We start from the raw sequence: 15,751 nt of genomic DNA, 5'->3' as shown, positions 1-15,751 counted from the left end.
TGCTGAGTCCATTTACGAATTGGATCTGCCAAATTCGAGAACGATAAACAGGCTTCAAGCTCAAGTGACATCTCCCAAAATATTTAGTAATCTGAATGAGGGACAATAAGCAAGATCAATACCATCATTTTATTCATTCCCATTCAGCTGGTACAGCCATTACATTCTTTGCTACAAGCCCCTTCTCCCTGGAAGGAGCCAGATTGGCCAGGGTGAAGTGGGGAATGCATTCAGACCAAGCAGACAGTATTCCAAGCCACACTAACTGCTGTCCTCCAGGGAGAGCCTGTCAAACAGGTACTCTCCCATCCCATTCTCAGGGGCTCCCAGGCGCTTCAGGTTGGTGATGTAGTCCCCAAGTTGCTTGATGATCCTCACCTCCTCATCCAAATAGTGGGTCTCCAGGAAGTCACACAGCTGCAATGGAAGAAAGAGAAATTGCGATCACTATTAAAGACAACTTCAGAATTGCCACTGCAAATTAATTCACCATACCCGCTCTCAACAGCCTTGAAAAATCAAGCCAGCACCTGGAGAATTTGTGCCAGTGAGGACAAGAGGATTTCAGCTGCTCCATCTTGCTGTTTGTGAAATGGAGTGGAGGTGGATTGTGATGGACAATGATACTAAACGAGAATTCAGTGGCCAGTATCAGTTCAACACTCCTTCCAGATACTGATCCAAATTCTCATTTTAACAACTGCTGAACACAGATCCTCAGCATGATCACTACAGGTCCAATGTCAGCCGGGCAAAGTGGTACAGCAGTGAATTTCCAAACCACAAAGACCAATCAATGAAGTGTTGCCCTGAGGGTGTAGCAGTGATGTGAATGAGGAGGTGAAGCTTACATGAGGGTCAGTCTGGGCTGTGGCGAGTTGGTGTAGATCCAGCAAACTCTGGTTCACATTCTTCTCCAGATCCAGGGCAACCTGCATTGCCTGCAGGCTGTTACCCCACTCATCCCTCTCTGGCTTCTGAGGATGGAAAGAAGGACAGCTAAGCTCCAGGACAAACCTCACTGTTCCCCATTACATGCAGCAACCTTGTTCAACAATTGACCCTTGACCCTTCATGTAAAGGGAAAGCAATCATTGTCATCATGTCTAATGGTAGGAGCGCACAGACACATGGATCTTGTCTGATTGTACTTGGTACAAACAGAACTGCTTTAAAACTAAAAAAAAGAGTCCAGCCACTTTATTAGCAGCAGACCTTGAACTTGCAACCTGAGTGTACGTTTGATTTCACCGAAGCCAGGAACAAAGGAACGTGTTTGAGATTATCACGCAGAATTTAGACAGTATAGTTCTTGCACAAGATGTAGACCGAATGATGGGTGAAAGACAGAAGCACTTCACTTCCTGCACCTGCCCTCAGGACGTCATCCACCTGTTACTGATGGATGGAAGCCACACCCCAAGGGCAGCCATTTCTTCTCCCACTCAAATTTTGGCCAGGTCAAAGAAGCAATGGTGTTGTGAACAGGACCACTCTCAGCAGGACAGGAAGGTCCCTCAGGTGGAAAATCCATTGAGGTGTTGGATTGGCTGGGGTTTTCCCTGGAGGACAAACAGGCTGAGGCAGTTTGCGGAGAGAAGTTGGGACAGGAGATGGGGAGAAATGTGGGTCATGAGGAAGACAGACCAGAGAGCACAGGTTTGAGGAGTAAGCAGGTTATAGAGGGGCAATTATAGGAAACCACATTCCCAAAAAGGAGGCTGATCAAAATACGAGTTGAACCGTGGTCTGGGTGGGGAGGGGGAAGAGATGGCAGTGGCGATAGCAACTCCAGCAGTATCCGGACATGTACTTCGTGCCAGGGTATAGTCATCTGTGGACCAAGTGCAAGCAAGTCAGATTAGTGTAGTTCTGTTTATGGGGGGGCAAGTGGCTTTTCCCATACACTGCATGACTTCAAGGAGATGAAACTTAGAAACCAAACAGAAAGAACTCTTCACTCTCCTGAGAGGAGGCAAACATCCTGCCACTGATGACTTGAAGCCACATGACAAGAGCAGCCATATATTCCCAACTCCAACCTTCACATCCTGGAGGAGGACTTGGCCTCCACGCTGATTCTGGAATTTCAGCAGCTTCTCTGCATGTTCCTGCTTCTCCTGGGACTGATGTTTGAAGAACCGGGAGAAATGGGGGAGGGCAACATCGTCCTGGTCAAAGTAGGACATCTGGAAAAGAAAACAGACAAAAGCCCATGAAACACATGACTGGCCACAGTTCAGACTCAGTGGTGAGAAGAAGCGAGCATTCCCGATCAGGCTGACTATTCAATAAAGGTGTTAAACCTCTGGTATATGGGGATGGGAGAGAAGCGAGTGTTGGTCAGTCAGTCATGCAGATGTAGATTTAAACTTGGTTCCATGCTGAACATGAAGTTGGAGCTTGTGACAAAGTGACAGCTTCTACTCAGTTCAAAATGATTAGAGGCAATCCTGAAGACACTGGTTCATTTTTAAAGAAAGTTAAAAAACCAAAGAAACAAAAAACTGTTATCAGAACAAACAGGATTAGGCCACTCAGACCCTCAATCTTTGAGAAGGTGACCTAACAGGTAGATGAGTAAACTGTTTGATGTGGTGTATATGGATTTCAGCAAGGTGTTCGATAACATGCCCCACAATAGACTATTGTACAAAATACAGAGGAATAGGATTATGGGAGATATAGCAGTTTGGATCAGAAATTGGCTTGCTCAAAGAAGACAGAGGGTGGTAGTTGATGGGAAGCATTCATCCTGGAGACCGGTTACTAGTGGTGTGCCGCAAGAGTCGGTGCTGGGTCCACTGCTGTTTGTCATTTTTATAAATGACCTGGATGAGGGCGTAGAAGGATGGGTTAGTAAATTTGCAGACGACACTAAGGTGGAGTTGCGGATAATGACGAAGGATGCTGTAGGTTGCAGAGAGACATAGATAAGCTGCAGAGCTGGGCGGAGAGCTGGCAAATGGAGCTTAATGCAGCCAAGTGTGAGGTGATGCACTTTGTTGGAGTAACCAGAAGGCAAAGTACTGGGCTAATGGTGAGAATCTTGGTGGTGTCGATGAGCAAAGAGATCTTGGTGTCCATGTACACAGGTCCTTGAAAGTTGCCACCCAGGTTGACAGGGCTGTTAAGGCATAGTGTTTTGGCTTTTATTAATAGAGGGATTGTTTTCTGGAACCAAGAGGTTATGCTGCAGCTGTACAAAACTCTGGTGTGGCCACACTGAGTATTGTGTACAGTTCTGGTCACTGCATTATAAGGAGGATGTGGAAGCTTTGGAAAGGGTGCAGAGGAGATGTACTGGGATGTTGCCTGGTATGGAGGGAACATCTTACAAGTTAAGGCAGAGGGGGTGGAGGCTGTTTTCAACAGAGAGAGATGAACATTGAGAGGAGACTTAATTGAGACAAAATATTCAGAGGGTTAGATAGGGAAAGGCTTTTTCCTAGGATGGTGACGGCAAGCACGAGGGGGCCTACCTTAAAACTGAGGGGTGGAAGATATCGGACAGATGTCAAAAGGTAGTTTCTTAACTCAGAGTAGGAAGGGAATGGAATGCTTTGCCTGCAATGGTTGTAGATTCGCCAACTTGAGGTATATTTAAGTCATCATTAGATGAGCACATGGACACACATGGAATAGTGTAGGTTAGATGGGCTTCAGATCAGTGTGACAGGTCAGCACAACAGCGAGGGCTGAAGGGCCTTTACAGTTCTACAGTCAATCCTACTGGAGAATAAAAAACAAACATGAGGCATTGACAAGGCATGATGTTTTCCCTCACTGAAAAAAGAATAACACCTTGCATACATAAATCCAAGATAACAAGGTTTAGAGCTGGAACAACACAGCCAGCCAAGTGGCATCTTCAGTGCAGGAAAGCTGATGTTGCAGGCCTAGACACTTCAGTCCAGAAACAGGAGCTTTCCTGCTCCTAAGGTGCCACTTGGCCTGCTGTTATTCTCGCTCGACACCTTGTTATAAACAGATTCTCCTGCATCTGCACTTCCTATTATCTCTCTCACCGACAAATGAGACTATTTTTCAGGTGGTCACAGGCACAGCACCAACTGACAAAAGAGGCCAGTTTCAAATAGGGCCAGCATGACAGCAGAATCTCCGTTTCTTCCCTGTTATAGAAAGAAAAATCTCCAGACATTCCAGCAGCACCAATACACTAGATCATGCAACCCCAGGAACAGGCCGAACAAACCTTCACTTTCAACAACCCTAATGAGGGAGTAACAGTTACTGCCAGTCACAACAGTCTAAGGGAGTCTGAGAACACCAAGAACACTTCACCTCAATGTGTCACTGCAGGCCAAGTGGGGCATCAGTCCCAAAGCCCATTGCTATGGAAACATCACATTCATCCTGAATTGCAGTTCAGTTAAGAACAATTACAGTCAGTGTACAAGAATATCAGGTTAGTTAGAAACAAGGGAAACCAGTCACTTTGACATGATAGTTTAAATGTTAAACCCCTGAGAGGCAACACTCACCAAAGACTGATAGAGATAGGAGGCAGTGAGCTCCACATTAATCTGCTTGTTGACAGCAGCTTCACAATCCTGGTGGTAATTCTGACTAATCTGGGAGGCCATCTTGTGATGAGGAGTTTGTTTTACTCTCTTCACTACAAAAGTGACCAATTTAGAACCAAGATCAACAAGACAAGAAAACATAACCTCCTTGGGGCATTACTTATACTCCAGGAGCAGACTCTCATTTTCTGAAGCAGGAAATGGCATCATCAGTGATGGCCAATCACTCTTGTTAATCAATTGATCAGCTGCCACGTCCAATCAGTGCAGGATGGGAACTGGATCCAGAAACCGATCAGAATTGACAACTGGTCGATGATGGAATTGCTGACTGACCTTTGGCTTCCAGCATAAATACAAATTGTGGAAGTACATCTCCCTGAAAATGAGAACAAAATAGACTCTGAGCCTTTACCTTTGTATCTGAGGTTATGTGTTAAGACACGCTCATCACAGATTTGCTGAATTCTGTCGGTTTGTGACTCTGAGGGATTAGTCTTTGTACCTTTTGAATCACAGATTTGTAGCCCATTGAAAAATGACTAGATTTTGTTAACAGTAAAATTTTCCCATTGCTGTGCGTCAACAGAATTCATATGCTTTTGGACCATTTAATACAGAAAAACAATCTACTTTGTGGATTCATTCTGTATCTACTGTGATCTGTTTGGACTTGGGTCTGAGGAAGCACGGTTTGAAAACCAAAATGCTAAATGTGCTGAGTGCTTCAGGTACACGGTAGGCCTCAGGCCTTTCTATTGAATTGCTGCAGGAAATGTATCGCACGTTGAACACTTCGCTGTCCATGTGCAGTTTTTAATTTTTCAAAACAGAACCAGCCCTCAATTGAAGCGTGTTTCCAAGTGAGAGTTTCTGGTTCTGGTTACATTGCATTGTCTATATTGTCGAGCTGAGCAACTGGCCTCCCAGCTTCAAAAGCAGATTGCAATCTAGCACTATCTTATTGGATTGACCCACAAGTTTCAATGCTGATTTCAATTTCCCGAGGCTGGGAATTCTGTTGTGAATTGCTGAACTCCTGACTTCCCAAAGCCTGCCCACTATCGAGAAGACTGAAGTTAGGAAGTGTGATGGAACACTGTACAATTTTCTGATTGCATGTAGACCCAGCAACAGTCAAGCAGCTCCATGTAACTCTGTCACCATCCTGACTTGGAACAATATCAGTGTTTGCGAATGAAAATCCCAGAAGCCCCTCCTCAGCAGCAGCAGCAACATCATTCCGGTCTCTCCTACACCAGGTGGACTGTAATAAGCAGCTCATCACCACCTCCTGAAGTGTAACAGTTGCTGAGCACTAAATGTAGCCTTGCCATTGGCACACTCAAGATTGACTGCAGAAAAAAAGCTTGCTGGGACAGGGTAGGGGAGTCCAAAACTAGAGGGCATCGGTTTGAGAGGAGAGGGGAGAGGAGAAAGATTTAAAAGGGACGTTTTCACTGAGACGATGGTGTGTGTATGGCATGAGCTGCCAGAGGAAGTGGTAGAAGTGTTTACAATTATAACATTGAAGAGACATTTAGATGTTTCCATTTACAGATTTGGTTTGGAGGAATATGGGCAAAACGTGGGCAAGTGGGACTTGTTCAGTAGTGGAAACGTGGTTGGCGTGGACAGGCTGGGCTGAAGGGCCTGTTTCTATGCTGTATGCCTCTGTGACTCTCATGGTCTGCAACAGCATATTCCTTTGTTTGGTACATTAGGGTGTGATAGCGGCTCAGTGGTTAGCACGGTTACCTCCCAGTGACAAGGTCCTACGTTGCATTACAGACTTCGGGAACTGTCTGTCTGGAATTTGCATTTTCTCCCCGTGTCTCCCAGGTTCTCCAGTTTTCTCCCACGGTCCAACAATTTTCAGGTTAAGTGGATCGGCAACACTAAATTGCTGAATGACAAGGGGCTAGCTGAATTAGCCAGGGGAAACAGTGTTAAGGGAATGGAGTGGGTCTGAAGAGAATGGGGTGTAGAGTGTCGACGCTGCACTGGCCAAATGGCTGCTTCCTGGACAACAGGGACTTATTGACAAGAATTAAGATTGCTCCAAATTAAAAGGATTTCTGTCATGTAACAGATATGTTCAGTCACATAAGAGCCATGCCCTCTACAAAGGCTACATTGCACAGGAGCTGCAAAAGTCAGAGGTAATCCCCAGAATGAGAGACAGCTTGAACGAGAAAGTAAACAGCCGTACAGGATGGTATGCAGCTCCAGGTTTCCTCCCTCAGTCACACCATTCCCAAGTTGAACATAAATCACTGCTCGTTCTCCATCACTGGGTCAAGGCAACCTGCAGCACAGGGGAAGCTCAGAGGGACATAGGGAGCAGCTGAGTGCGCTCAACGCTGGCTGTAGCAGCAAGAGCCAATCAAACAGCAACATGTAACTGTGAGTGTTGCTGTGTTACTCCCAACCCACTCCTCACCTGCTGTAGGTGGCATGGAGACAATGTGCTGATTCTAAAGTGGCTGTTTGTTGGAGAGAATCCTATAAACAGGCACAGCAAAGAGGAATGAATAAGCCACCTAAGGACAACTTTGGGTTGTTTATGGGAAACATGCCCCCACGGGGGGATTGACTCCCTGATTGCAGTGGGTCGTGAATCAAAGCGACCAGTAGGACCAGCATATTTATTTCAGACGAATGAGGCAGAAGCTGGCCAACATGCCCAATTGCTAACGGCAGGATCAGAGGAGGGTCGGGTGGGTGAGCGGGGAATGAAAAACCCCACAACCAATAGTACATGTCCCAAGGTTGGTTTGAACCTTAGCTCATCCCAATAACCCGAAGCCACATCTGCAGGTGAATATTAATGGTGCTAGTACCATTTAGTAGGGGAGGGGTGAGCGAAAGCTCTTGGACAGACAAGCTGAATGTGGAAAGAGGACTGTCAGATAATCCCGAGACTGGGCGTCTCCTCTTCCCTTAGGCAGAGCAGGAGAACTCCCTTTCCCAAAAAGGGAGTTTCTTTCCTTCCGTAGTATGGATCGCATCCAGAAGTGTAATTTTTTTTGAAAAAAAAAACAAAACAGTGAAGAGCAAGTTGCACCCGACAAACCCAATATCCTCAAGTTCCGTTTGGAGGAACATCATTGATTGATAGGTCAGAGCGACTTCCTCTTGGTATCCTTGTCTGACAGAGTACGGATTGGATTGAGTGTTGAAACAAGGAAATGTTTAGCCCAAATTAGTAATTTGATCAACTAGTCAAACAGTAGAAAAATTAAATGCTTCAATCTCTCAGAATAACTACCAAAATTATACAGGGATCTGAATGATGGACAATAACCAAGATCAACACATCATTTTATTCATTCCCATTCAGCTGGTACAGCCATTACATTCTTTGCTCCAAGCCCCTTCTCCCTGGAAGGAGACAGGTTGGCCAGGGTGAAGTGGGGAATGCATTCAGACCAAGTAGACAGTACTCCAGGCCACACTAACTGCTGTCCTCCAGGGAGAGCCTGTCAAACAGGTACTCTCCCATCCCATTCTCAGGGGCTCCCAGGCGCTTCAGGTTGGTGATGTCGTCCCCAAGTTGCTTGATGATCCTCACCTCCTCATCCAAATAGTGAGTCTCCAGGAAGTCACACAGCTGCAATGGAAGAAAGAGAAATTGTGATCACTATTAAAAACAACTTCAGAATTCCCACTGCAAAACATTTCACCATACCCACAACGATACTAAACAATAATTCAGTGGCTAGTATCAGTTCAACGCTCCTTCCAGATAATGATCCAAATTCCCATTTTAACAACTGCTGAACAGATCCTCAGCATGATCACTTCAGTCCCAATGTCAGCCAGGCAAAGTGTGACAGCAGTGAATTTCCAAACCACACAAAGACCAACCAATGAGGTGTTGCCCTGAGGGTGTCGCAGTGATGAGAATGAGGAGGTGGTGAAGCTTACATGAGGGTCAGTCTGGGCTGTGGCGAGTTGGTGTAGATCCAGCAAACTCTGGTTCACATTCTTCTCCAGATCCAGGGCAACCTGCATTGCCTGCAGGCTGTTACCCCACTCATCCCTGTCTGGCTTCTGGAGGAGGGAAAAGAAGGACAGTTAAGCTTCAGCAACAGCATTCCTGCAGCATGGCCACAGGACATTCAGCCCATTGAGACCGATGACTGGCAGTTCATCAATAATACCGCGAGGCCATGTCCTCCTCCTCATGAGCAGGATGAGAAACATCACTGCAACTTAGTTCATTGAAGGGCCAGCAAAGCTTTTAGAATAAAAGGAACTAAGATAACAACGTCCAGACCATAGATAGCTCAAGGCTCAGTGAAGGTAGACAGGCTGGTGAAGGTGGCTGACATGATGCTCGTCCCCTTCAGTTGGGGCACAATATAGAGCTCAGTCTTGTACCAAGCTTTGCAACGTGAGCCAGGCCAAGGATGGAATGCAGGGTGGTGACCAGAACCCCAAAATCAGAGGGACAGGATGGCACTGGAGGGGCTGCAGGTGAGGAATACTAGGATGTTGCCTCAAGACTGAAAATCCATTGAAGACAGGGTCCAGAAGCTGGGATTTTCCTTGGAGGTGGTGAGGCTGAGGCAGTTGGAATATGGAAGGACAGAGGTCTTCACCATAGCAGGCACCAATACCAGAGGGCACAGGTTTGAGGAATCAACAGGTTAGAGGAAGTGTCCTCCCTCACCCCTGCTCCCACCCCGACCAGAGGATGGTAGAAATATGGAAGAGACAGCCACTCCAGCAACATCTAGCCAAGTACTTCATGCCAGGGCAGAGTAGTCTGTGGACCAAGTGCAGCAAAGTGTCATTTGGTGTGTCAGCATAGACATGGTGGGCAAAGGGCTTGTTTCTGTGATTTGTTGTATTCAGAGTCAGGACACAGGGGACCCAAACAGAACAAGATATTTGTCACTTCCCATCAGGACGTGAAGTCCTCGTCACTGACTTGAAGCCTCACCATGAGAGCTGCCATTTTTCACCTGTAACCACACACCCTCACCCAAACCAAACTCCAACCTTCACATCCTGGAGAGGACTCGGCCTCCACGCTGATTGGGAATTTCAGCAGCTTCTCTGCATGTTCCCGCTTCTGCTGGGACTGATCTTTGAAGAACCGCGAGAAATGGGGGAGGGCAACGTCATCCCGGTCAAAATAGGACATCTGGAAGAGACAACATTTCAAATCTCATTAAAGGGACCACTGGGGCCAATTGTAGATCTCAGAAATTGATGACCGGTTGAGAATTGTCAGTTTGCTCCAGAATGCCACGAGCTGTTATGTTCTGGTACATGACTGTGGCCATGAACCTAGTGTTGTCCAATTAGCCAGACGATCCTTTAACTGGCTCAATGTGAACAAACCCAGCTTCCTCCAGGGAGGATGTGCATACCATGTGTTTTGGTTTAAGATACCTAATGCAATGCTCAAGGGGTCTGGCACAGCATTGAGAGGGAAAAATTGAATTCATGTTTCCTCTGTTGAACACTCATCAGGATTGAATGAAACTAGTGATGGAGTAAGGTTTTAACCTTGTGCCAGGAGCTGGTATGCAGAATGGACTCAGGGTGGCAGCTGCAAGGCACTGCATTTCTCCTTTGGGGCTCAGGTGGCATACATATATGTTAGCCCAGTGTCAGATTTCCTGTTTAGCCTGCTGTGTTCATCCATCTCCCGACCTTGGTTTCTCAATACTGATGTTGAGCACTACTCTAACAGTACAACTAGGGGGAAGCAAGTTCTGCAACCTCAAGATTAATGGCATTAGATGTACCATATATTTTAGTGCTACAGGACATGCTGTCTGCAGCATGGAGGAGAAAGTGGCACCAAGATTCTGGTGAGGAAAGCCTGCCCAGTAACAGCCTTTGGATTGTTGCCGCAGAAGGCTATTACACACCTGTTTATTGAGTGCACTCACATCCAGAAGCTCGCAAACAAGCATCGCACCGATAAAACAAATTGTAAGAACAAACCGAAGAAAAGTCAAATGTTGGAGACAGACAATGTGATCTCTAGATCAACTGTTGTTCTATGGATAATGTCACCAGTAAACACACTGCTGGAAACCTTCATTTAGCTAAGTTGAACATGCAAAATGCTGTAATTTTCCCCACCCATAATCACTCACGTCTAAAACTGACATTCACAATTCAACATTGGAGGGCTACAGCTTCAGTTGAAGTAGAAGTGAGTCATCTATTAGATGTTTGTTCAGAAGCTGATGCATGAGAGCTGCTATAAGCAAGGAATCCTGATGTGAAAAGCTACTTCAACCCTCAAATACAAAGTGAGGCAAAAAAAAGTATGGTTTAATTGGGTAGTTCCAAGTTGTGGAAGACAGAATAGTGGGGATTTATTGATTGGTACATAATTCCCTGTTGTGCTGGGACACTGGCCAGTGATTAAACCCCAAGTGGTTCCCCAGTAAAAGCTGTTCCCACCTCCCAAATGGAGGTTATACTGACTCCATCCTTATATCGAGGCAGCTTCCTTCCAATAGGCACAAGCCCAGAGAGAAATGAATATTCCCCATGTGTCAGTAGAAGGGGAGCTACAACATGCAAGAAGCAGACACCATCCAGGACAGAGCAGCCCACTTCATGGGGACTGCATTCACCACCTCCTTTCAGGGTCCATTATCTACCAGGTCCCCTGCAGCACTCACCAAGGTTACTTCAAACACACACCTTCCAAACGCAGTCTATCCCTCAGAAGGGCACAGGCACACTGCCACCTGGTCTTAGGGGCCAGTGTGTTTCAGGGCCAGGATAGATGGTCTGGGAACAATCCCTTTCATCACTGTCACTGAGGCAATACCCTCAGCACATTCCAGAAGCACCAGCGTCTCACTTCACACACCACAGCAGATGAACTTCATGTCAAGTGTGAAGGGAAGGGCCACACCCATCTCAATAATGATCTCAAAGCCCAGTAGGCCCCCAACAAGGCCTATTTGAGCTGCTAATAGTCACACCCAAACCCTGAAGGCTGTGTCAGATCAGATTTGGTTAATTGGAAAGTGCTACCATAATGCCTTACTACTATACCAAGTCAGCATGTTGTTCAATGGCATACATCACTAAATAAACAGAAAGCAAGAAATTAAAAACAGAAGCCAGTAACTAGCCAATGGTTATTCCAGTTCCTTCAGAAATTAGATGAACTTTTTGATAATCCTAGTGAGGGAGTGACAATTACTGCCAGGCATAACCTTATCAGGGAATTTTGAACTAAGTCAAAAACAAAACACTTCTCCCTCCAGAGATCATTGAAGACTGACAGGGTCCACCATGACTGTACATCAGGATCATAGCCCACAGATATGACAACATCACATTTCTCCTGATGTGTTCAATAGGTAAGAGATATGAAACACAATCTACAAGGGCATCAAGTTAGTTAGAAACAAGGGAAATAGCTCACTTCAGAATAATAGATTGAATTTTAACCTCATAAACACAACACTCACCAAAGACTGATAGAGATAGGAGGCAGTGAGCTCCACATTAATCTGCTTGTTGACAGCAGCTTCACAATCCTGGTGATAGTTCTGACTGATCTGGGAGGCCATTTTGCGAGGAGAAAAGGGCTTTCCTTTTTCTTACAATCAAAGAACAAACTTAGAAAGAAAACCAACTACACCTAAACCATCAGTCGCGTGGAGACACTATTTATACCTCAGTTGCAAGCCCTCATTTTATTGAGCAGGATATGACATCATCAGTGATGGCCAATCACTCTTGTTCATCAGTTGATCAGTTGGCACGTCCAATCAGTGCAGGATGGGTATTGGATCCAGAAACCGATCAGAATTGACAACTGGTCGATGATGGAATTGCTGAATGACCTTGGACCTCCGCACAAGTGCAAATTCTGGAAGGACATCTCCCTGAAAATGACAAAAAACATACTCTGAAACTTCTGTATCTGAGGTTATGTATTAAGACACCCTCATCACAGATTTGCTGAATTCTGTCGGTTTGTTACTCTGATGAATTTGTCTTTGTAGCTTTTGAACGACGGTGTTGGAGTATATTGAAAAGTGGCAAGATTTTGTGGACAGTAAACATTTACGTATTGGTGTGCAGCAACAGAATTCATGTGCTTTTGGGTCATTTAATACAGGTACCTACAGGCTATGGATCCATTCAGAATCTGCCAGGATCTCGTTGACTTTGGATCGTAGTAAGTCCAGTTTGAAAATCAAATTCGAAAATGTGCTGTGCGGGAGTAGGCCTCAGGGTCTATACCCAAATAGCCCATGTGACAGCTGCTAGAAATATATTCCATGTTCAGCATTTTATCTCGGTGTTCAGTTTTTAGTCAGTTCAAGAATGACGAGCACTTAACTCCCTCAGAGATAGTAAGAACTGTCAATGCTGGAGTCAGAGATAAGAAAGCGTGGAGCTGGAGTAACACAGCAGGCTGGGCAGCTTCAGAGGATCAGGAAGGCTGACTTTTTGGGTTGGGACCCTTCTTCAGAAATGGGCTGAATTTCCCAGCTAAACTGCTGAGGTATCAGGTGCTGGAAATATATCGCACATTCAATATTTCTATTTCTGTGTTCAGCTTTTAACTGCTCCAAGGACAACAAGCGCTTAACTGCAGCGTGTTTCTAAACAGGAGGTTCTGGTCCTGTTTACATTGCACTCTGTAGAACAAACAGCTCAGAATGTGGGAAGAGGCTGGGAATTCTGTTGTGAATCACTCAACTCCTGACTTTCCAAAGCCTGTCCACCATCAACAAGACTGAAGTCAGGAAGTGTGATGGATGACTTTACATTGTTCTGGCTCAAGACAGCCTCAACGACACTCAAGCAGCTCCATGTAAATCTGTCACCATCCTGACTTGGAACACTATCCCTGTTTGTGAATGAAAATCCCAGAAGCCCCTCCTCAGCAGCAGCATCATTCCGGGCTCTGCTACACCAGGTGGACTGTAATAACCAGCTCATCACCACCTCCTGAAGTGTAACAGTTGCTGAGCACTAAATGTAGCCTTGCCATTGGCACACTCAAGATTGACTGTATATAAAACGCTTGCTGGGACAGGGTAGGGGAGTCCAAAACTAGAGGGCATAGGGGCAAGTTTTGAAAGGGACATGAGGGACAACGTTTTGACACAGGAGGTGGTGCGTGTATGGAACGAGCTGCCAAGGGAAACGGTAGGTTTGGGTACCATTACAAGACATTTGGACACGTATATGGGATGGAACGGTTTAGAGGGATTTGGGCCAAATAAAGGCAAATGGCACGACACAATTTGTGGAAACCTGGTCTGCAAGGACATGTTGTGCTGAAGAGTCTATTTCCATGATGGATGGCTCTGACTATGCAATGCAAGAGCCTCCTCCTCTGTTTGGTACTTTCGGGGGTGACGGGGCCTCAGCAGTTAGCACTGTTACCTCATAGCACCAGGGGCCCGAGTTATATTCGGGCCTTGGGGAAATGGTCTGTGTGGAGTTTGTACATTCTCCTCGTGTCTGTATCGACGTCTTTCAGGTGCTCCAGTCTCCTACCACAGTCGGGCAACATGTAAATTAGGCGTATTTGCCGTGCTAAATTGCCAATGGTGACAGGGGGAACCATGGTAAATTAACTGTGGGAAATGTGGTGAGCCTGAACAGGGTGCTGTTCAGAGTCAATGCAGATTTAAAGTGCCTAATGAGGCCTTCCCACACTTCAGGTTTACTATCGCAAAGACTTAAATATCCCAAAAACAAAACAATTTAGGTGGTGGAACGAATATGCTAAGGGGTGGATGGCCTCACCCCACCAAACTCCACAAAGGCTGCAGTGAGAAAACTCCCTGAAACAACCCCCAGGACGTCTCTAATTACCCACTCCCGAACCCCCGATCTCCGACACCTCAAAAAAGATAAAGCAAGCAGCCGTACAGGAAAGTCAGCATCTCCAGGTCTCCTCTCCCAGTCACACTACTCCTTCAATGTGATTAGGTGAGGACAACCTGCATCAAGAGCAACCCTCACCCTGTGGGAAGCTCAGAGGAACCAAGGGAGCAGCTGAGTGCACTCAATGCTGGTTTGAGCGGCAAGAGTCAATCCAATGGCAGCATTTAGCCATGAGCGTTGCTGGGTTATTCCCAGGTCACTATTCGCTTGCTTTGGGTGGAAGGCAGACCCTGCCCTATAAGCCCATGCTGTGGAGGAGATTTTGAGCTGACTCACTGGGAAGAGGGCTACGGTGAATGTTTGGGATGATTCTTCACAGCTCTGGCCTGGTAAGATGGAAAGTGACGTTTCAGTACAAGTGACGGCTTGTTACAGCGAGCCGTGGCCTAAGGGCAGACAGTGAAATGAGAGCCTCAAGATGAGGAATTTGTCATGCCTCTGGCTAAAAGATCACCCCCAGTGTGTACTGGCAGCGAGTCTCAGTGGGCATTGAAATCACAGCCCCCTGGACAAAGATTATGCCTTACTCAGATGGCGGAGGTCCCTGTGACCAAATGCAGTTTGGTGTTACAAGGGAGCCAGGGGGGAGGGGAAGGTCACAGTTTCCATCCACCCACCTATCACCTTGCTCCCACCCCAACAAACCCTCACTGGTTCTGTTATGAGCTCAGACAACATCACAAGGCTCCAGCCATTGTGGAACCCAAAGTAACGAGATTGAGAAGAGTGTGTACTGGTCAGGGCAGGGCCAAAGGGTGAAAGATATACCTGACATCTGGGATCTTCTGTTTCATAGGTTCCTGGAGTGGGAGTGAAGTCAGGACCTGATGTGTAACCTTCCTTTGGAGTGTTATCTACTGCCCCAGCCACCAGAAATCACAAAACAGACTCTCCATGTGAGGACTGTCACTTCAGACAATAACCTATTGTCTAGAATGGCTGAGAAGTGACTAAGGGAATGCAATTGGACATGAATATCACAATTCCCCTACCTTCTCACAACAGTAAAGCCAGATACCCACTCGTACAATCTGGGAACTTGGTGTCACAAAGAAAGCCTGCCCTGGCCAGGACACACTCTTCTCAGCATCGTTACTTTGGATCCCCCTGTGGATGGAGCCTCAGATCTTTGCCAGATATGTTGTTTGAAATACTATTGAACCCACTGTATCCAGAGGGGTATTAATTGACCTCCAGAAGATCTTCCATCCCACCTTTGGCAAACCCCCAACCTCATTCTATTTGAAGGGGAATACCTTGAAAAGGAATGACAGAAAGGAACACCATCCAGTTACTGC

General features: G+C 46.2%; 1 protein-coding gene and 1 pseudogene across 1 annotated transcript; both read right to left on the bottom strand.

The window, feature by feature from the left end:
- Positions 1 to 261: 261 nt before the first annotated feature.
- Positions 262 to 4,694, bottom strand: LOC132206456 (ferritin, heavy subunit-like). The gene is made up of 4 exons (XM_059640635.1): positions 4,506 to 4,694; positions 2,043 to 2,189; positions 852 to 977; positions 262 to 417 (listed from the first exon to the last, which is right to left on the bottom strand). Exons 1-4 carry the CDS (start codon positions 4,686 to 4,688, stop codon positions 262 to 264), a joined length of 612 nt encoding a protein of 203 aa, XP_059496618.1. The 5' UTR covers positions 4,689 to 4,694.
- Positions 4,695 to 8,109: 3,415 nt separating this feature from the next.
- Positions 8,110 to 12,112, bottom strand: LOC132206506 (ferritin, heavy subunit-like; annotated as a pseudogene).
- Positions 12,113 to 15,751: the final 3,639 nt, after the last annotated feature.

This window comes from Stegostoma tigrinum, chromosome 38 (assembly GCF_030684315.1).
Source record: "Stegostoma tigrinum isolate sSteTig4 chromosome 38, sSteTig4.hap1, whole genome shotgun sequence".
Taxonomy (NCBI): Eukaryota; Metazoa; Chordata; class Chondrichthyes; order Orectolobiformes; family Stegostomatidae; genus Stegostoma; species Stegostoma tigrinum.
This window is presented reverse-complemented; position numbering and strand designations above follow the sequence as displayed.

Coding starts and splice junctions, on each gene's coding strand:
- LOC132206456 (XM_059640635.1), bottom strand. CDS start 4,688: ATGTTTTCTTGTCTTGTTGATCTTGGTTCTAAATTGGTCACTTTTGTA. Junction 978..2,042: donor TCCTCCTCCAGGATGTGAAG/GTTGGAGTTGGG, acceptor TTCCATCCTCAG/AAGCCAGAGAGGGATGAGTG. Junction 418..851: donor CAGCCCAGACTGACCCTCAT/GTAAGCTTCACC, acceptor CTTCCATTGCAG/CTGTGTGACTTCCTGGAGAC.